This window comes from Eutrigla gurnardus (genome assembly GCF_963514095.1).
Source record: "Eutrigla gurnardus genome assembly, chromosome: 9".
Lineage (NCBI taxonomy): Eukaryota > Metazoa > Chordata > Actinopteri > Perciformes > Triglidae > Eutrigla > Eutrigla gurnardus.
The window spans coordinates 3953913-3977093 of record NC_139923.1 but is presented as its reverse complement, the minus strand read 5'-3'; the positions used below and the strand labels follow the sequence as shown (position 1 = coordinate 3977093).

At 44.1% G+C, this 23181-nt stretch overlaps 2 protein-coding genes across 7 annotated transcripts in view; one reads left to right on the top strand and one right to left on the bottom strand.

Moving 5' to 3' along the window:
- LOC311019147 (voltage-dependent calcium channel subunit alpha-2/delta-4-like) overlaps positions 1-23181 on the bottom strand; it is a 155540-nt gene that overhangs the window by 83493 nt on the left and 48866 nt on the right. For all 6 annotated transcript variants that reach the window (XM_084018390.1, XM_084018386.1, XM_084018388.1 and 3 more), the window contains one exon: positions 5143-5204. In XM_084018390.1, coding sequence (XP_083874516.1) covers positions 5143-5204 — 62 coding nt within the window. The remainder of the gene's footprint in view (positions 1-5142; positions 5205-23181) is intronic.
- On the top strand, positions 12019-22370 carry LOC311019162 (uncharacterized protein). The gene is made up of 5 exons (XM_084018412.1): positions 12019-12173; positions 12289-12355; positions 19152-19290; positions 19422-20096; positions 20358-22370. Exons 3-5 carry the CDS (start codon positions 19245-19247, stop codon positions 20837-20839), a joined length of 1203 nt encoding a protein of 400 aa, XP_083874538.1. The 5' UTR covers positions 12019-12173; positions 12289-12355; positions 19152-19244; the 3' UTR covers positions 20840-22370.

Below are 23181 nucleotides of genomic sequence, written 5' to 3'. Positions count from 1 at the left end.
ACGACAAATCAAAAGATAGATTAAAAAAATCATTTGAAAAAGGACTTGGAGTTCTTAAACTGATTTAAAACTGGAGCACTCGAGATTTCACTTGATTTAACAGCTTGTAAAAACACAGATCTTAATGTTCTGCTGAAAGAAATGCAATTGGACACAAATAGAGATGATAAACACACGGGGCCCAAATGACAGAGACAAAACTGGACAGAAAAGACCCTCAAAGCTAAAAATTATATTAAAAAAATGATATCCAATCAGTGTTGAAACATAATGTAGTCATGCTCAACTACATTTCCAACAGAAAATCATCCGAAAAATATGAGGAAGCATTTTGAGTGTCTGACCCGGATATTGAGACGTATTTATTGGAGTTGAAGAATGCAACGGCTACATCAGCCATACAGGAGGATACAGGTTCAATGAATCCTGTATGTACATGTAGACAAGGTCTGAAGTCAGTCCGGACGGTAACCTCGCTAGTGTCTTAAACCTGCATTCTCTCTACTGGCCATCAGAGGGCGACTACTCTGGTAGCGCTAGAAGCAGCGGTCATCCCTCCAGGAGCAGGAGACCTCAGAGTCAACATAGCAGCTCTGAGAAATGTATCGCTTCAATGGACTACATTTACCATGAACACTAATTGGAGACCTCCATAAATCTGGTGAATTTAACCTTTAATGTGAGAAAGAAGAGAAGCAGTGTCAGATTGACTTTTATTTTTGATTGAATGGGAGAGACGCTGACGGCAGGATTTAAGGGTTGTCTGCGGAGGATCAGAGAGCTAATATCAGCAGAGAGGAAGTCCTGTGAATACATTGAAGCAGCCTGTCACAGCTGTCAGCTCTAATGAATAATGCTATCTGCACCATCACCCTCTACAGGACATCTGCACACATTCAGCTGCAGCACTTCTTCTGCCTCGCTGAGCTGCAGGAGACCTTCACAAGGTCAAAGCAGAGACCTGCACAGTGTGTGTGTGTGTGTGTGTGTGTGTGTGTGTGTGTGTGTCTATAAAAATGTATCGGCCTTGTGTCAAATCTGAAATCAAACTTTGTCACAAGATTAAAGGTCTGAAGCCAAATGTCCCAGGCTGTCATGCTTGTCACACACCAGGAAACAAGGCTAACTAGATCTTTACCAGGGTGGAAACCATAGACTTTATATAAGATGTGGACGTAGTCATCGTGATGTCACACATTTGTTTGTGGAATGTGGTTTTGCCACAAGTTTGGCATTTTTGCCATCAGCATCTGGGAATTTTTGCTACATTTGGAGTGCGGAGGAGCGATGAGTGGATCTGACAAGCAGCGGAGCCCTCTGACTGTGAATAATTTAGAGTAAAGGAGCTTGTGCCATTTGACCTGCAGCAAACCATATTAACAGTCCTGACCTTTGAAGGTCTGAAGAGTCCAAAGTAGAGCCAGGGGTCAACAGAGCAGTATGCTGGACTTTGAGCTGAAAGCCAAATTTAGCGTGCTAATATGCAAATATCCCCATTTTAATGTCTCAGTTTTTCCCTTAATTGGAACGATTAAAAATGACGCCACTTAAATTAAAACACTGTTACAGAGCAGACCGTGAGAAACATTTATCTTTACTTTTGTCTCTAAAGCGTCAAATCCAGCAGTTTTACATCTTTAATTTTGTGCATATTCCTCTTTAATCTTAATGCGAACAGTCAAAGGGACTTAATTCTCACAATTAATGGGCTGTACTCCCTAATGAATGAAACAGAACATTTAAAAAATGACCTCTGAATCCTGAGGATTATGATTAGATGGTCACATCGTAAAAAAGAATGTGTTCGTCCTTGGAAAGTTGGTGATGTACTTTATATTTGCATGCTCTGTTTAACTGTCGACTTCTCCCTGTCTGTAGATCTTTACAAACAACGTCACATCTATCATGTCTCATTATCCATAACGAGTGTTAAGCGCATCACACAGCTGATCAGTGTTATTGGCCGATGTATCCGGCGAGAGCTTCCCTGTGCTGCAACAAGAGTGTGTGGATAAAGCATTGAGAGGCTAGCTTGTTAGCTAGCTAGCTTGGGTCCGTGAGGTGACAAGAACTGCCTCCAGATCAGCTCATAGCAAAATTCTATTGCAATAGGGTTCAAACCAGCAGAGGGCAGTCACAGTGTAAATACCCATGTAAATGTTCAGCTGACAGAGTGGTTTGTGGGTTAACTCTCAGGGGTCTCAAACTGGCGGCCCGCGGGCCACATCCAGCCCAGCCCCCTCTCCATCCGGTCCATCCCCCCTCTCCATCCGGTCCATCCCCCCTCTCCATCCGGTCCATCCCCCCCTCTCCATCCGGTCCATCCCCCCTTTCCATCCGGTTCATCCCCCCTCTCCATCCGGTCCATCCCCCCTCTCCATCCGGTCCATCCCCCCTTTCCATCCGGTTCATCCCCCCTCTCCATCCGGTCCATCCCCCCTCTCCATCCGGCCCACAGCGGATGTCAAAAATATTATTATTTTTACTACTATTTTTTACATTAAATTATTTTATACTTGTTACATGTTTGCATGTCCAGCCTTGACTGCAACGTTTCTCCAAAGAAGCGTGCTGGGCTGTATCTTCCTTTGTTTCACCACAAACAGCAAAGATAAGATGTGTCTTTCCCAGCAGAAAGAAAGGTGGACTGGGAACACACTGTTTCAACAAAGATGGACGCTGCAGTGTTTTGTTGTGGAGTTCAGGGGAAATGCTACGTGTCTAATATGTGAGGAAAAGTTGGCGTTTCTACAGAAATACAACATGAAACGTCATCACTGGTCTGGAGAGTAGGATGAGAAGTAGAAGGGAGAGGACAGTGTGGACCATCAGCGGCCTGAGACCGTTTGAGTTTGAGACCCCTGCTTTACCTTGTCCTCCATATATAAAGTACAAGAACAAAATTAGTTAATTTATCAATTAGTTGATTGACTGAAAATTGCCAACCAGTTTGATAACTGATAGCTTTCAGCTTCACAAATGCAAAGATCTGCTGCTTTACCTTTAAATGATTTTAATGCACTTTCAATCATTTTGGACTGTTTGTTGAACTATACAAGCATGACGAAGCATGACAGTACTCCTCAGTGGAGGACGTTTAATTCTTTTTTTCTTAAAAAAAACAAGGTATACCAAAATATTCCTTCTCAATCATCACTCCTGACCCGCTAGAAAAGTGTGTGTTTGTTCCTGCATCTGCAGAGAACCTTCCCTCTGCAAGGATTTTCTTATTTTGCTGCGTTTGACACATTTCTTGGTTTTAACCCGATAAAAAAGGTAAAACAACCAGGTGCCAGGCCGTAAACACAGAGGAAACTTAAGGATCTGATTACTTCTTCCACTATTGCAGAGCAGCGAGGAAAGACTGCTGGAAAATCACCATGTCATGTTAACAAAACAGGTTTTAACGTCTTAAATAATTCAGCTTTGCAAATGTTTCATGCGGAAGAAAAGACGCACGGTGGAGGAGAAACACTGAATGTAAACACAACCTTTGTTTACAAGGGGAAGAGCTTGGTGACACAGAGTGCTGCAGGAATGAGCAATAAAAAGCCCGGAATGAGTCAGCGTTTTTGCACTTCTGGTTCCCTCGTTTCAAAGTCGACGTGTCTTTTTTTTTACGTTTTTTGGTAAGATGCCTGAAATAAGGTCTGTGGTTAACACAAGCATAAGAGTTTATTATGTTTTGTTCAACGATAGAGAATACCAAGCTGTTCTCACTGCCACGGCGACTAATGATGCAGCTGGTCGGTGCGTTGTGATGGAGGGAGGAGAGGTGGACGGGTCAAACAACTTTCATCCAGGAGACGGCTGTTAGTGTCCCGGGCAAAGCTAAAAGTAAACGTTGGCATTTTGTCACGTTGTGGATCGTGAGTGACGACAGTCACGTGACTCGTGCATCTCTCCCTCATTAGTCAACCGTTCGTCACATAAATTGTTAGTCAACCGCTCGTCACGTAAATCGTTAGTCAACCGCTCATCACGTAAATCGTTAGTCAACCGCTCGTCACGTAAATCATCAGTCAACCTCTAGACACGTAAATCATTAGTCACCCGCTAGTCATGTAAATCGTTAGTCAACCGCTAGTCATGTAAATCGTTAGTCAACTGCTAGTCATGTAAATCGTAAGTCAACCGCTAGTCATGTAAATCGTTAGTCAACCGCTCATCACGTAAACCGTTAGTCAACCGCTCGTCACGTAAATCATTAGTTAACTGCTAGACATGTAAATCATCAGTCAAACGCGAGTCACGTAAATCATCAGTCAACCGCTAGTCACGTAAATCATGAGTCAAACGCTAGTCATGTAAATCGTTAGTCAACTGCTCATCACGTAAATCGTTAGTCAACCGCTCGTCACGTAAATCGTTAGACAACTGCTAGACATGTAATTCATAAGTCACCTGATAGTCACGTAAATCGTAAGTCAACCGCTAGTCACGTAAATCATTAGTCAACCGCTAGTCATGTAAATCTATAGTCAACCGCTAATCATGTAAATCTTTAGTCAACCGCTAGTCACGTAAATCATTAGTCAACTGCTAGTCACACAAATCGCTAGCCCGCTAGTCATGTAAATCGTTAGTCAACCGCTAGTCACGTAAATCGTTAGTCACCCGCTGGTCACGGAAATGTAGTCACCCGCTAATCACGGAAATCGTAAGTCAACTGCTTGTCCCGTAAATCGTTAGTCAACCACTAGTCACGTAAATCGTAAGTCAACTGCTAGTCACGTAAATCGTTATTCAACCACTAGTCATGTAAATCGTAAGTCAACTGCTAGTCACAGAAATAATTAGTCACCTACTAGTCACGTAAATCGTTATCAAATTTGTTACTTTTTTTCTTGGGATATTGCCCACCTCTCTCGCCTCCATTTTTTCCCTACGGTGGCCCTAATACACCGCCATATAAATGAGACGACTAAACGGCATCCCTAGGTTTTTTTGCAATAATGCAACATCCAATGGAAAAGATGCTGTTGGCTTGTTGTGCAGGGAACCAAAGCGATGTTAACATCCTGTTAAACATTTCATCCTGCAGCACCCCATTGTGGTCAGGTTACGGTGAAAGAGAGAAGAGTTTAGTTTTGGTTAAGTTCGGTGTCAACCATGGTGCGTGAGCGTGAGTCCTCTGCTCACCTGCTTGGCGATGGCCCAGAACCTTTTTTCCAGCAAATCCAAGGACATCTGCAACCCGATAGCTAAAAATAGAAAACGGACACAAACACAGAGATGCATTAAAGACGGACGCAGGACGAGATGGACTCTGCAGAGCTTAACGGTTTGCTGTTTGTGGAGGAAAGGAGGAGGTGGAGGAGGAGGAGGACAGGAAATCAATTCAACCCTGGGTTCACCTCTGTCGTATCCTGACGCTAATGAAGGGATGTAAACAGCGAGGAGCCTGATGGTGTGTGTTCTCCCTGCAGACGGGGCAATGACACCCTCAGTCCATCACTGATGTACCAAAGCAGCGTTATTGCTCAATGGCACAGTGGAGTACACAGCCAGTATTTAGGAGCGAGCTGACAAACAAGTACGGTACTTAAGCACAATTTTCAGGTACTTTAACTTTGCAATTTTATACTTCTACTCCACTACAATATTGTCCTTTTTAGTAACACTTTCTATGAAGGTCATGTATTTAATGCATCTTAAACACATTTATAACACATTATAAGGCTTTATAAAAGTGGTTATAAATGTTTACAACCATGCATGACACCTTATAACAAGGTTTTATACGTGGTGGACATAATGTATTATAAGATCATTCATAACCCTTGGACCCTTTTGAAAGAAGAACCTGAGTCCTGGATGTTACACAGCACAAAGTGTTATGAATGCTGAACTTATAATACATGATGTCCAGCACTTATAGTCCCCCCCCCCCCCCCCCCCAGCTTCCGGTCCCCCCTCAGGTAAATACTGTTAGCTCTGTCAACTCTGGCTCATTGTTTGCACTGTAAGGCTCCGGCCCATGCCGTCTCAAAAAGATGCAGAAACACTCGTCCATGCATTTGTTACTTCAAGGCTGGATTATTGTAATTCCTTATCATCAAGCTGTTCCAATAAATCCCTTAAATCTCTCCAGCTGGTCCAGAATGTTGCTGCTCGAGTTCTGATTAACTAGAAAAAGGGATCACATTTCTCCTGATTGGCTCCTCTGACCAGCCCCCCTGTAAACTCTGGAATTTAATTTACTGTCTTCAAAACGTCACCTTGTATTTGGGCTTTCCGGCTCGCTTCATTCACAAAGAGGCCGCCTCTGTTGTGGCTCTGTGAGACTGTTCTGACACCCCTTTACCTTTTACAATAATAAAAAAAGCTGTGACACTCCCGAATGAAAAGGCAGTGGAAAAGGGCTTGAAAGTAGAGCCGGAGCTTTGTCAGTCATCAAGCTCCTCAAGCTTCCAGCTCTGCTTCGAGGGCAGCTGCTTAGGGCTGGCTCAGGTTTGCTCTGGACCAGCTCTTAGTGATGCTGCTATAGGCCTAGCCTGGGGATTTATACTGGTACATGAGCCTCTCTCTGTCTCTCTCTCTCTCTCTCTCTCTTAATGAATTAATCAACAAAGCTTTTAGTTACAATTCATCATAAACAGACATCAAATGATACATTTGATACATCATCATAACCAGTTTTTAACTACACTTTCATTTACAAATGACAAATAAATTGCTAAAAATCTTGAGATATCGCAAAAACGTTATCATGCTTGAATTATTTGAAAAGGTTAGTGTATTGATAAAAACAAAATGTATAATTTAGCAAAGAAATTATGTACGTGACTCATGACTTCAACATGAACTTAAGAGACTAAAAACAGTCTATAAACCTCTAGAAACTACCACAAATGTCACATTTATATCCAGTTTTCGACATTATTTTTCACTGTTCAACTGGCGCTCTTTTAATGACATCAACGTCTGCTTCTGCAATGTTATAATGCCTATTGTTTATCTCAATGAATCAACTCCTTTTAATCACATAGTGGTAGTGGATGGAAATTAATCTAATTTCCTTTTGCCGATTTTCTTATTTATCTTGGACAAAAGCTCAAATTTAAGGTTTTTTGTATTTTATACAAGCTTTATATCTGCACTCTTTCCTGATTTGTGCTACACATGCTGCACAACAGTTGGGCCAAATAAAGTTTTATCTCATGCCAAAACTGAAAATGTCGCTATTGAATACTTATTTTAGAAACCCTCAAATAGCCTAAAAAATCCTGTTATTCAGACTATATTTTGGACATTATTGCCACCACCTGGTTCTAGATTCATTAACTTGCAAAAACATGTGTCTATTGGAGCTAATAAAACGCTAATGTGCCCTCTGAGATCCAAAGATCTGATGGCCTCGTCCAGCAGCTTGTCATTCAGTGACTGCGGTGTTAGAGGACCAGCGGGGGTCGTTTCCACTCAGCAACGTATCTCCAACTGCTTTTTGTGACTTCAATAATGAAAACTGTTCTTCACACAGGCAGCTGGTCTGCAGCCACACACACACACACACACACACACACACACACACACACACACACACACACACACACACACACACACACACACACACACACACACACACACACACACACACACATGTTATTGGAAACGCAGAGCAGCTGTAAAACCTTCCATATCTGGTAGGATATCAGTTTTGATTCATTTTGCTGTAGGGAAAAAAATCAACTGTGTGAAATACAAGCAGCACTTTCCTTACTCCGACACTCCATTTACTCAATGAGCTTTGACGGTGCTTTTCAAAGTGTTACATCCATCCGGTGTGGATGTTTTGTGTTGTAAATGTCTTCTATTTTATCTTCTGTCTGCTTTGCTGGAGTCCATTGCTGCATGTTGATGAGGTCATCGTTAACGTCTGGTGCAGACTCTGTGTGATGAGTGTCGGTGAGGTGGTCACCATGTCAGATCACCGGGACTTGGCCCAGAGACGTGACCGCCTACTACACGCCGGCCCCCGACCAATCATGGCTGCTCGCCTTTCCCCACGTCTGTGATGTCATCCCTCCTCACTGGGTTGCTGATGTACCTCTATGCTATTTCCCTTAGGGGACGACTCTATACGTCTCAATGTCTTTACAAGTGGATGTGAATGAGTTTTGCACATGAAGAACAAAAACGCTGTTCAATGGTTCAACCAGACTGAGAAGTGAAAGAGACGAGATCCCTCTGAGCAACGGTTGAATGACAATAGAAGAAGACGCTGGAAGCTTAGATTTAACTTTCAAGCGTTTGACAATAGTGCAGCCGAGAGCGGGCTGGAATCAACTCCAGCAAAGTTTTTTTTTTAAACTCCACAATAGAAACAGAAGGTGTTGCAAACTTAAAACAAAGCAACTTCTGGGCGTGCATCATTACTTCTTTATTACTTTTGTTCTGGGAATATAGAAACATAAGCACGTCACTGTAGCGTGGCTGCGTTCCGTCGTCTAGGGCGGCTGAATGTCGCCTGCTACAAACGCGAAACGCCCGCTCCCTTTAAAACACACTCACACTGAGAATACTCTACTCAGTGAAGCTTTTTTATGCGACACATTCTTCCATTTCATTTGCTAAACTCAAATACGAATCTCATACTGATAATAATTCATTTTACATCTCATCTCTTTTGCTCACCAGGTGAAACAGCAACACAAGCGCATCACTGTAACATGCAGCATGCGCTCGGCTAGGAATGATGCCCGGGCCCTCCGGCATCGTGAACGAAGAGCCGTGTGAGCTTTAAAGGTGCTATTGACAACATTGATAACATCCAGCCACTAAATGTCGCACTCGCACTCCCCCTTCCACTGCATTCACGTCACAACACAGCTGTTGCTCGAAGCGCATGCGCCCTCAATAGGTTGCCAGTTCGTCCAGCTCTGTGGATGTATTATTTTTTTTCAATGATTCGTTTAAATAAAAATATTATCAATATGACCTTTAAACCTACTAACATCTTACAGTTGTTATTTTTAATGCGAATTAATCCGATAACTGTGATGGTAATTGTTTAATTTAGTAGTTTATTATAGTTTAATTAGTCGTTTAGTAGCTTTAACTTACAATATCCCAGGGTCATGAGTTCCCCTGTACATTATCGTACAATCTTGTGACATGTTAATAAGCTTCAGAATGAACCAACAGAAGTCAAACATGGGCCCTACCTTGTTATCTGTCCACACAGACAACATGGTAGTCTAGCTAACAGGAAGTGAAGGCTCGGGATCAACACCCGGAGGAAGGAAGTCAGACTTGACTCCTCCCCTTCCCTATAGAACATGTTAACAGCCTGGTACCAAGAAATGCTTTTGGTCTTTGGTCTAATATTCCTGTTCATGACAACTGTACATGTGATTTGGGAATTTTTGACTCAACTATGTAAATGATATCAAGGTTTAAAGTTAGGGCGTGGCTACTTGAGTGACAGATGGGTGCCGTCTCAGCATAGACGGATTATCATGACCACGGGCCCTGGACACAAACTCGCCACGGGCCCCTGCCTACACACGCAAATAGTACGCGTGCAAAGGCGCTCTTCCCATTAAGCACATAACAACACCGCAACACCACAACAACCACAAAATTACTGTCATTTTAGGTCTGTTTTGTTTGGCACCTGCCATGTACAGGACAATATACATATTATGAGAGAGACAGCAAGCTCAAATAGCCAGCCATGGTAGTATTATGGAGTAAAACACACCTTAATTAAAATTTAACCACCTAAAACAAATCGAGAAAGTAATAAAGGCAACATGAATGAACATCAGTAAAGAGCCACCACAGCTACGACCACACGAAACCAAAAACCACAGCCATTCCGATATATTTTTTAAATTGTACAAAAAAAAAAACAACTCTGAAGGCCAAGGGCCCCTATTGGCTCTGGGGCCCTGGGCACACGCCCACTTTGCCCATGCGGTAATCCGTCTATGCGTCTCAGCCGTTGGCTGTCTGCTAGGTGTCACCTCAGCTGATTTGAGTCACTGAACTAAGTGCCAATGAAAGAGAACTGTGTTTGTACCTTTTGGATTACCTCCGTGGCTGTATCAGCTGGCTAGCAACACAGAGTGGCATAGTGCCTAGCTTCTTAGCCTTAGGTACTTTTAGAGCTTTGAGGTAGGTGGGCGTGTTTCAGCAACCAGGTTTCATCCACACTCCACTTTTCCCAATTTTCATTTAGCCGGGTAGTCACTACCAAGTTAGTCTAGCTAACAGGAAGTGAAGGCTCGGGATCAACACCCGGAGGAAGGACGTCAGACTTGACTCCTCCCCTTCTGCTTTCTGTGTCTCCGTTCTCAAACTCACTTCCAATCAGGAAACAGCAGCAGCAACCTCGGAGCTAGCAACTCTGGCAGCGGCATGCTCCAGTGACGTTGACTTGACCGACGTGCCGATCCGTTCCACTTCACACCAACTTCCTGATATTGGTTCAGAGCTACAGACAGCTAGCAAACCGTCTGTGTTTTAATGAGTCCAGTGAGCTGCTCCAGAGCTAAAGTATAGACGGGCTTTACCACCGGGTCAAAACGTGTATTTTTGGCCATTGTTAAAGTAGACTCTTATTACACATGATCGAAGCTATAATTCTGGAGGGATTCATTTTTAATATTTATTATTTTTGGAATTTCCTTATTAACTCTCATTACCGAAACATACGTGATGATTTACAATTTAGTTAATTGAACTGCTTTGTTAAAAGATAACATACACGTTTCATGTAGCAGGCATTACATAAGAAGTGTTGTATGATGTTGATACATTTTAAAACAAAATATGATAATAAAATGATACTTAAATTGAAAAATTCATGTTGCAGTAATGAGAATGCCATGTCGGTAATGAGGATCCATTCTACACGCCACCAAGTGGAAGGTTGAATCATTTCATTCATCTTTTGGTGCAAAAAATCATATTTCTTAGCGTGAAGCAGCGTGTTTGTAGCAGAAGGCAGAACTGTGACGCTGCATTTGTGTTCAGAGGGAGTTGTGACCTTTGGGTCCTTTAAACCTCTTAAGGCAACGTTCTCCCCTTTCTTTTAAAAATAGCCTCTCTGCAGACTTGGTGGCTTTGCGCTGCAGTTTGATTTCATTTTTGCGTTTCCTCCTTCCCTGTCAGCAGCGTCCTTATCGCCGGCTGACCGTTTCTGCTGCAGTCTGCACCGAGGAGAAGAGCTCCTCCCACACATTTATTCTACTTTGCAACCTCACGTCAATAACTCGCAGATACATCACGATGTGCACGAGGATTTTCATGATGACATAATCTGCCTTATTATTGTCACACTAGTCGACCCAAATCTCCCGTGTGATGTAGCTGATGTAGCTAGCTGTGTCCCGTGTTGAAATAAAATCTTTAAGCTGTAAAACTGAGTGGGCCTCTGAGGACATTAACATTGTATGGTCCAATTTTCTGCCAGCACTGTTTACACCTTTTGGGTGTTTCTTCTGAAGGTGGAGCACATTTAACGACTTTACTGTTGGATAGTTTAATCTATACTACTGTTTATGATATGCTGGTCAGGCTTTGTTTCTAAAATCTTAATCTGTATAGTTACTCCAGCTGTCCAAAGTATATTTCCCTCTGAGATGCAGTGGAGTAGAATTATAAAGCTGCATACAATTGAATTGAATTAAAAGTACTTTGAAATTGTAGAGAACTTGAGTAAAAGGCTGCATTTACAAAGTAAATGTCTTTGTCTCTCATACAGTCATTGTCTTTTTTTGGTTGGTGCAGTACTGCAAAGAAATACTACTTATTAGATTCTCTCTCCCTCTCTCTCCCTCCATTCATTCAGCCTGCAGCTGCAACACTGTTACTATTTCTGTCAAACTCTGGTTTAATGCACATTACACTCTCAGTACAACACACACACACACACACACACACACACACACACACACACACACCATTAATGGCAGCATGTGGCTTCTCAAGCTCCCTCTCTCTCTCGCTCTCCTCTCTAGAACACAGGCAGAAGCTTGCTCGCCCTCAGTCGGTAGGCTGCGTGTGTGTGTGACGGGAGCTCAGAGACGAGCAGAGCAGCTGAGCGAGCAGCGATGTGGACAAAGAGGAGGGACCAACGATGAGCTTCGTTTGATTCACAATCAGTCCAGCTTCTGATTTCAGATCTCCTTTTTTTCATGAGGAATAAGGCTGCTGCTACCCGTGTTCGTCCTTGAAGTCTGGTTTCCTGGCTCAGATTTGAAATACAAATCCAGATTGTGGTTTAAAGACAGACAAGCTTCAGTTCAGAATCTTCTTCTTCTTTTCTGAACGCTGCAGATGTAGCAGAAGAAGAACCGGTTCTGTCTTCTTTCTCTGTTTGGAGGCTGAAGCAGCAGAGCAGATGGTGAGCGCTGTGTGTGTGTGTGTGTGTGTGTGTGTGTGTGTGTGTGTGTATGTGTGTGAATGTACAATAATGGGCATGTACCTGAAAGTAGAACAAAAGTGTGTGTCCTGTATGTGTGTACATGTACACTGTACATGAACACTGTATGTGGACTGTCAACATAATTTAGTGTACTTTAGTCTATTTTTAGGTAAAATGAAGGGAAATCTTCATGCTACAGAATAGCTGGAATCCTCAATGTGATGAATGATTATTTTCATTTTCAATCAATTTTGATTCATTTTATTATTAACTAATCAATAGTTTTGTGTAAAGAAAGTTTGAAAATAGTGAAAACACAAGTTGCGTGACATTTAAATGAACGTTTGGGTTAAAATATCTACAAAGTCGTGTTCCTTGTGTACAGAGTTACATGACAAATACGTCAATGTCTGGGTTTAAATAACTACAAAGTGGTGTTACTAAAGTACATAAGTTCCTTGACAAATCAATGGCCAGGTCAGCAGTCTCCTGGGTGAAAGTCCTGTGTCTTTGGACACACAATTGCCCTGATCTCCTCCTAACACTCCACTTTTTATAGTTTCTGGTTCCTGATTACTGGGATTATATATATTAATTGTTTTGTGGGTTATATATGAATTACAGTGCATTAACCTTCTTTAGATTTAGCTTTAAACTGTGTATGTGAACAGCCGGTGATAGTATGCCAACCCTTTGTGTTTGTCCCTTTTCTGTTTCAACACACAAAGTCAGCTCTAAACAGAAATGGGATCCCAGTTTGGCCTTAAAGAACTTGACTTGAGCCCTGACCTCAACCCCATCCGACACCTTTGGGATGAACTGGAACACCGGCTGTCAGCCAGACTTGACCCCCCAAGCCTCAGTGACCTTTATGGCTGAATGGGAGAACATCACAGCAGTTGGATTAATGCTCAATGCAATACTACACACACACCGCTGGAATGTTTTTCCTGTACAAATACTTTTGGCCATGTTGTGAACAAGTGTATGCCTGTGCTTTTAATAGAGTCTGAAAGCATGTGGGGGTGAGCTCTCCTTCCTTGCTCTCTGTGGTTTCCTTACTCGTCCTACCTCAGTGTGGATGCTGCAGTGTGTTTGTGCCCTTGGCCCTTTGGACCGAACACTTGGCTGCCTCGTTCTCAGGCTGTTTGGAAGAAAAGTGCTGCCGGGGGCAGGGGGGGTGGGGGTCTGCCTGTCAGAGGCCATTAAGCAGCTAGCAGGACGCCACATTAAAGCCCAGAATACCGGCCGATGCACTGCAGATGAAGCAGGGAACATCACATCGAAAGGACAAAATCCCAACAGCTGAGTTTTAAATTGAGAAAATGATTCACCACTTTTACACGGGAGAGAAATGTCTGCTTTTTACTAAAAGCACAGTCGACACACAAACAGATACCGAGAGGCTGATGGAGTGTATTTGAGGCCAGAGGGTTGCTGTTTTGAATCCACTGACTGTAAAATATGTTAAACTCAGTATACAATCAATGTTTATAATCAGCTGTGGCATCAGTGACATTTTCAAGACTTATTTGAAGGTTTAGATTTACTGGATCACCGTGCTCATCGGTGAATGGAACATGTTGATCCAAGAGGTGTGAAACTGAGGTGATCAGAGGGTCACATCAGAAGAAGTAAAATTAGCTGCTCAGGACCAGAATTACTGAAAAAATATATACTGCTCAAAAACATCCTCATCTTATTCATCACAGTAAAACACCAAGACAGTTAAACTTCAGGGATATCGATCCGTCCATTTAGCAAACACAAGTGATTGTGGATCGATTTCACCTGCGCTGTGCAAATGAAAGTGACAACAGGTGCAATGGAGAGGCAAAAGCAAAAGAACCCAACTTCCTCTGGTAGGACCTGGTCTCACAGCCCAGCACTGTGCAGCTCCATTGGGATTCACCACAGAACACCAGAATTGGCAGCTCTGCCATTGGCGGCCTGTTCTCTTCAAAGATGAGATCAGTTAACACTGAGAGCATGTGACGGTCAGGAAAGAGTCTGGAGACGCCGTGGTGAATGTCATGCTGCCTGTAGCTTCATCCAGCATGACCAGTTTGGTGATGGGTCCATAATGGTCTGGGGAGGCATATCCTTGGAGGGCCGCACAGACCAGGGTGATTGTCAGACCTTACGCTGGATCAGTGACTCCTCCTGGTGCAGTGGGCCCTGGGTTCCTCCCGGTGCAGTGGGTCCTGGGTTCCCCCTGGTGCAGTGGGCCCTGGGTTCCTCCTGGTGCAGTGGGCCCTGGGTTCCTCCTGGTGCAGTGGGCCCTGGGTTCCTCCCGGTGCAGTGGGCCCTGGGTTCCTCCTGGTACAGTGGGCCCTGGGTTCCTCCTGGTGCAGTGGGTCCTGGGTTCCCCCTAGTGCAGTGGGCCCTGGGTTCCTCCTGGTGCGTGGGTCCTGGGTTCCCCCTAGTGCAGTGGGTCCTGGGTTCCTCCTGGTGCAGTGGGTCCTGGGTTCCCCCTAGTGCAGTGGGTCAGTTCCTGGATGACGAAGGCATTGAGGGCATTGATTGGCCCTACTGTCCAGGAGACCCCCCAGGACACCATAGACACTACTGAGTCACATTATGAGTTGCCGTGATGGAATTCTTGCAGACTGTGAAGTAATCATGATGTTGGCTATCAAAGGATCTATGAAATACTGTGCATGTATTACATGCTGAAGCAGAGAGTGGTTGTTCTGACACCATCTGGACTCTTGAACAGGCGCCTGTTCTGCTCGGGGATTGAAACCTCGGTTTTAATCTGTGACCCGCCGCTGTTGTGTGGGCGGCGTCTAATCCGGTTGATGGTGCTTTTGACAAGTGATTTCAATGGTTGCTTTCTCTCTCTCCGCTGTCACTTTAAAGTTGAAATGAAATGAAAAATGCCTTTTTGGCCAATCATACTGTGCAACCTATTCAACATTATATGCCAACAAATCTATTCAATCCCTCAAAATCCAATCAACCTTTTTTTCTTGTAAAACAAAAATATGATGTGTTCTTATGTACGCTATTAACAACCTATAATATCCTGATATCCATTCATCAATCAAACTGTAACTTCACAGTCATAGTCCTCTGTAGGTACGTATCATGCTACATTCTAAGCCTGCCCATTTTTTAGCAATCCAATCAAATCAAAGAAGGATTTTATTTAAATCTCTCTGATAACTGTACAACACTCAACTACTCTGGTTCACTGGGGAATACTCACAGTGGAGAAGATAAAGACACTCCAACGTGGTACGATTGCATATAAAGTCAATGCTAAGATGCAAATTACGCCAGGCGGCAGAAATTAATTTGCTGCTGTCACGAAAGTCTATCAGTGTTGAGATTCTCCTCCTGTCGTCATGATGTTGTTGAATCAGAAATGGAGGAAACATGTTGTCACCTGTGTCTGTGGTCCTCCAGAGGTCTGTGGTAGTAGCTCATATGAGTTCAGAGAAAGGTGGTGAAAGGTAGGGGATTGAACCTCAGACTTGCTTTATTTAGTCATTGTGCATCGTACAAGCCACAAAAAACCCAACTTGAAACCAGACCTGAGTAGGCTGCTAATGTCCTGTCATCTATGAAGTTACATGCTATAAAACAAATCCATGGTACAGTATGGAGTCCACGATTGTCTTTGCCCTAGAAAGGTTGGAAAGCTGATAACAGACAGATATACCTGCTGGGTAAAGTTTGAGTTTAGTTGGATGTGACATCCCCGACCTACACCCAGCAGCCTCTACGCTCTCCGTGGAGTCCCTAAAAGTCACAAGTCCAGAAGAAAGAGACGCCTGTCACGCCAAGCAGTGCAGAGAGGAGGGAACGCTCAACGAACGAGGACGGAGATGGGGAGAAGAGAGCCAAGAGCAACTTCAGCTCTTGATAAAGGGAAGATGACATGCCAACCTCTACGTTTGCCTTTGTTTTGGCTCCTGGGCTTGCAGCTATCTTAGTGTTGGGTGTGTGTAAGCATGCAACTGTGGGTGTTCTGGTGTTGTCATCTTGTAAAATGTTGTAAAGGTCTCTTGACGAAGACGTCATGGTGGACTTTCTTTTGTTCGGCTCTGTTTTGCAGGATTCACGCAAGAGGATGATTTCTCTGTAAATCCTTCACGATTCATTGTCCATCTGTTGTCACAAGCATGAGACAGTGAGGGGGGTCAGAGGCTGTATTCCCCATAAGATAAAGACCTGATAAAGGCTCTGCTCATCCTCTTACAGGCTGCTGTACCAGATCTGATGTGACAGCTGTCACACGTAGTTGCAGATTATTTTATTTTCATATTCTTTCACAGCAAACCAGTCAACAATCCTCTTACTTTGAAGCGATAAAGCTGATGTTTTGAAGTGTGGTTGTATGGTGTTCTTCTCTATAGTCAGTGTATTACCAACAGTGGATGGGGTTTGGAGAAACTGACAGGACTGCCGATGTACTACTTGCTGTCAGACAGCCCTTTCTGGCGTGGAACTGAATCCGTTATCTAAGCTCTCTGTACAGCCACCGGACTCCATTTACAAAAACAGTAATTTCAGTAATGTCGGCCTTGATCAGTGTTTGTCTGTGTTATTGTGTGATTTTCAGAGTTGTATGTTTTAGTTTGGATTCAGAAAAAAGTCGTGCAATAACACTCTGGCGGTTTTGGTCAAGTTTAAATTCGTAATTCTGGATCAAGACAGTAACTTTATTACTACTTTCAACCTTTACGAAGGCATCAGAAGACCAGATCCACTCCTTCCGTTCTTACCTTTCACAATAAAAGCCTGAGACATATACAATGTGTAACTTTTTAACAGAGGGAACTTACATTCACTCAGAGCGTTTCACTAAAAGCAAACCCAATCAAATATCTGCTCCGGGTCAATGGGATCTTGTTTGTTGGTCGTCCTGTGTGAATCTATTCAGACTTTATTTAAAGTGTGCTGCAACTGTCGCAAATTGGCATTAGAGCGTCAGAAAATGTGAACATTAGTTGATGGTTGGAGACGGTTGGAGCTTTTAAACTAACCAACAATTCTGTTGTTTTTCTGGTGAGACAAGTCTCCAGAGGGCATGAGCATCGGTATACTGTACCTTATCTTCTACATACATGTAGAGGATTTGCTTGTGCTTATCATCTGGTAACTAAGGCTCTGACTTTGCACTAATTTTTTGGTCTCTTAACGATGTGACGTGACGTCAAATATTCTTCTGGGAGCCACATTTGCTTCACAGCACGTCCTCCCATTATCTCCCTCCTCTACCTGCATTGTAATTTCTCCCCTTTTCTGTTTTTAATGTCAGTCGTGGCCTAAAGGCACCTTCTGTCTCACGCAGGCTGCAGCAGAGTGACTGGCATCATTGTGCCAACTTAACAAAAGAGAGACCTGCAACAAAAGAAAGACCTTGAGGCAGCTTTTTCTCTGGCTCCTTATAGCAGATGGATGATGGAGTGACAGCTCTTTTCTTTACCTCTCAGCTTTATCTCTGGCAACACTTCCTCTCCACTATATCTGAGTGGCCAAAACCGCCAGCGAGCAAATTAAAAACGAACGAATCATCAAAACCAACATTTATGTCTTGATTTCATGTGTGAAACAATGCTGATGCCGTAGTGTATCTGTACAGCGTACAGGAATTGCGAGTGGGCGTTAAAAAGATAGAAGTTGGCGCTGACTTTGTGTGACTGGGTGAAAATACAGAGGATTATTTCACTTGATCATGAAGCTTGTGTGTTCTCTTCTGAGCGAGAAAGGCAAAGAATGAATAGGATTGAGGACAAGCTGTGAATCACAGCACAGCCCCGGCCTGTAATGCCAATATACTGTAGATCAGCTCGGCCTCACACTAAGCTGTTGACGTTTTTTTAATCAGTGCGTGCCAAAAAACTCCACTTAATCTCGCATATAGAGTTGTACTCTTCACGGTGGCTGAGAGGTTTGAGAAACAAGCTGGTGGAAAAAAAAAACATCAGCTTGAATCCCTGGACCAGATGGAAAGTGCAAAACCCCAGAGTGTGAATGAGCAAATCTGTTATTTGTTACCAAAGAGATGAATGAAAGCAAAGACGTGTAAGAGCTGCAAAAGAGCAAGTAAAAAGCTGTCAAAGGATTATCCTTCAAAGTAAAATACAGAAGCGGGTCAGTTGCCATAGAGAATGAAGTACTTCAAACCTGGGATGAACGTGGAATTAATACTACACTACAGTGAGCTAAAGCAGAAGGTTACAGGATGAACTCGACGACAGCCAAAGTTCCACCAACCTGAGGCTTAAAAAAAATAGTCCACAAAACGTTTGGGTGACGTCACGGTGACATCCATTATGATATACAGCCAAAGTTGCTACATCCAATAATCAGCCGTGAATATATATTGGCCAATACTAACTTTTTGATACATTGGTACTGATCTCTGCCGATAAGTAACATGGTTTGTTAATCAGACAGGGGGTCTCGGGGGTCTCGGGGGTCCCAGATTTGTGAAGCCCCTTGAGGCACATTTGACATTTGAGGTACTGTGCTATATAAATAATAATGACTCGACTGGTTTATTTTTCAACTGTAAAATGTCACACTGCTACATATCTCGGTCACAAAAAAATCAAGGGATCCTTTCTAAAAATGTTTTATAAAATTCTTCAAACTTTCGACCTATAGTCTGTGCTATTAGTCACTGGGGCTGATGGGTACCAAAATAATTGGAGCCACTTGTAAAACTAAACCATGGTCCGAACAGACACCTATATGCCATTATATAATCCAGAACACTCTGTTTCTATGTTGAATCATATTTCCATTTTCTTTCTTCCAGGACGTTCTCCACATCTGAAGTTAGTGTGAACCGGCAGAGTGTGAAGACACCTGAATGAAAGCTTGAAACCACAGTTGAGTCCATGTGACAGACATGAAGAACCTGGACCAGAGTGGACGAAGTCACCTGGAGAGTCTGGGTGAGTCTGGACGGATGCTGCATTTCTGCTTCCAGAAAGACTCCACAAGACAGAGCATCATTCTTCTGAATTCCCCCAAATGTTTGTGTTGCACTGTTGTTGGGACTTCATTTGATTTTCCTGTCTTCCAGTGTGTGCAGTCCTGTCCAGTCTGGTGTTGGTTCTACTGGGACTGCTGGGGTCAGTCCATGGCTGTCCCGGTGTCTGCACCTGCTCTGGTAACACCACGGATTGCTCCGCTGTTGGTCTCCTCTCTCTGACGCCCATCCTAGCACTGCTGGACCAGGATTCTCTGATCCTCCGCCTACCCCAGAACAACCTGTCTTCCCTGGGCACGACTGAACTATCCAACCTCACCAGCCTTGAGCTCCTGGATCTTTCCCAGAACCACTTTTACACCCTGCTGCCTGGAGCTTTCTCAGGCCTGAATGGCCTGCACTGTCTCAACCTCTCTGCTAACTACCTTGGGGTGCGCCTGGTGACCTCTGATCCCAACGATAGCACAGAGGTCCTCCAGGGATTCAATGGAAGTCAAGGCCTGAGCAAGGAGGTTTTCAGGGGGTTGTGGCGGCTGCGAGGGCTCGACCTTTCCTCCAACGGCCTCCTGTGGCTGCCCAAAGGCCTACTGGATGGGCTTCAGAGACTCGCCTGGCTGTCCTTGGCCAGTAACCGGCTGGTGTCCCTGGACCGAGTCACCTTCGAGCCCCTGGTGGGGCTACAGCAGCTCCAGTTGGCGGGAAACCCCTGGGAGTGTGACTGCAAGCTGAGAGACTTCAAGCACTGGATGGAGTGGTTGATTTACAGGGGTGAGCCGATTTGGCAGTGCATGCCGGAGCAAATCACTTTGTATTTTGGGTTTGTACTTCAGAAGCTGTCTAATCGAAGCAATTAATCTCCGCTCTGCAGGATGGATGTATGCTGAGCAAAGACATCTAAGAATATAATGACCTCCATCTCTCTCAATCTCTCTCTTTATTTCAATCCCTCCCCGTGTCTTTCTCTTCCTCTCCTCCCCTACCTTTTCCCCCTCTCTTTTTGCTGATTTCCTCTCTCCGTCTGTTTTATAGATGGCCAGGTAGATGCGATGCAGTGCAGTCTCCCAGGAGATCTAAAGGGCAGGGACATCCGCAGCGTACCAGCCGAGATGTTCAGCTACTGCCTGCAGAGTCCGACCAAAGAGGGCTCACCGGGTTACGCCACCCGGCCTCCCTGCCCGCCCGGCCGAATCAGCAGCAACGAGGACTGCATCCGGCAGCGCTACCGGCCTGTCAGCGTCCGCAGAGCGCACGGCACGCAAATAGTCGCGGGCGTGATTTGTGGCACAGTGTGCGTCATGATGGTGGTGGCGGCGACTTACGGCTGTGTCTATGCCTCGCTGATGGCGCGGTACCAGAGGGAGATGAAGAGCCGCGGTCAGCCCCTGATGGCCGACTCCGGAGCTGACACTGACCTGGAGGACGGGCAGACGTCATCTCCGACCTCGCCAGAAGAGTCACCGCCCAAGGAGCCATGCGGCATCGTGCACGGGTATCACATCAGCAACTTCTGACGTTTCACCGACCTTCCAGGACGCTCTGGCTGCTTCTGTTCCTCGGCTGTATTCACTGATGAGATAACGTCTGGAGGGAGGGAGGATTGTGATGAAAACCTCGGGGCAGGGTCTGGCCTTGCAGCTAATGGACCGGACTTGACTGCAGATGCTGCAGTCCTTCTTTTAATGTATGGATGCTCTGTGAACTGTTATTCCCCATGCTGCATCTCTCAGCCAGCTTCAAAACTCATCAGAAGCTGCTGTTTGGCACCTTGACTTTCCCTTCATCTGTTTCTCTTTTAGAAATATGAAACCACCTTTTTGTTCCAACTGTCCCTCGTATCTGAGACCTACAAGCACAAGCTCAAAAGTGCAAATGAATCTGTGAAGTGTGACATTTCTCCTGCATACTCTTGTTTTCTGGGTCAGTTCTGTGTATTCTGTGTTATCTGTAATATCCACACTTTGAAGATTAGTTCTTCCTCTGTCACGTGGATGCTGAATTCCCTCCCAATAACAGACCCTTTATATTAAAGCCTGTTCAAATCCTGCTGCTAAACTGCACCCGGACAAAACTAGAGCTGTACTGCCACCTAGGGGGAAAGCTTTGAGCTACAGCTTCAATCCAGCACAAACAAACCATTTATTCCACATACGTAGCAAAGGAAGAGATGCTGACTGAAAGTATCTTACATATATTGTAACTTCCCTGTGTTGTCATTCATTTTTTTTTTTTTTCTGTGATAAGCACATGAAACATTGTCTTAAATGCTACTCAAGGACTGTTAATTGTGCTGAAGATAATAAACACTATATTTATCTAGACTGGAATGGTTTCTTGTTAAAAACACCACAATTTGACAGCAGACTCCTCAGACCAGACCCATCAGACCAGACTCATCAGACCAGACTCATCAGACCAGACCCATCAGACCAGACTCATCAGACCAGACTCATCAGACCAAACTCCTCAGACCAGACCCATTAGACCAGACCCATCAGACCAGACTCATCAGACCAGACCTATCAGACCAGACCCATCAGACCAGACCCATCAGACCAGACTCCTCAGACCAGACCCATCAGACCAGACTCCTCAGACCAGACTCCTCAGACCAGACCCATCAGACCAGACTCATCAGACCAGACTCATCAAATCAGACTCATCAGACCAGACTCCTCAGACCAGACCCATTAGACCAGACTCCTCAGACCAGACTCATCAGACCAGACTCCTCAGACCAGACTCATCAGACCAGACCCATCAGACCAGACTCATCAGACCAGACTCATCAGACCAGACTCATCAGACCAAACTCCTCAGACCAGACCCATTAGACCAGACCCATCAGACCAGACTCATCAGACCAGACCTATCAGACCAGACCCATCAGACCAGACCCATCAGACCAGACTCAATCCAGTCATTTTTCCACCAGTTGTATTATGTGTGATGTGGGGATGGTCAGACCATCACAGTACCATGTGTCTGGGATGACTGTACTATCAACACACTGTAACTGAACGTGTCTAACTATTAAGAACATTGACTCCTGAGCTGTGGGCCCATCAGCCAATAAAGACAGCTGCTGACAGGCTCTCTTGGGGTTCAGTATCTTGCCCAAGGACACTTTGGCATGCATAACTGAAACGTTTAACGCTCGATAAAATAAGTCAATGGCTGACTTTTGGTTCCACATGGGACATGAACACCGGTCTCCTGAGTGAAAGTTTGTTTGACCTGCAGTATGACTGGGAACCTTTACATAAAAAAACAAACGTAATCCAGGTGAACATAGTTAACCTTGAAAACTCATTGACAACGTAGTTTCACTCTCTGGGAATGTCATTTTCAAGACATTAGGTCATTTTTGTAGTATTTTCCAACTGTTTGTAACGATAATTCTCAATGATAAAACAATTAAAACAAGATTGTGATCTTGATTTTACAGTCAAGGCCTAACCAGGGACAGGGGTTGCAAATTAGCCTTGGCTAAGTAGGCATGACATCTGTTTTGTATTTTACATGAAACAATGTTTAATGCATTTGTCCCTGCTCAATAAACCTTGAAATAAATAAATAAAAATAAATGACAGAACATGGATGGATGTAATAACCAGTTTGTGTCTTAATTCCATCAAGGTATTGATGAATTCCATAAATGAAATGAAATTCATCGTTCATTATGAGTGTTCCAGCTGCTGTAGTATTCTCAATGATAGAAAAGCCTCCTCAACATGGATGTTGCAACAATCCCACGTTTAGTTCAGAGGCGTAGCACGTCACCTGTTATCAACATTATAGACTTTTTAAGATGTCTGAAATACTTTCTTTTGAGGAAACTGTTGTAGTTTTTCAA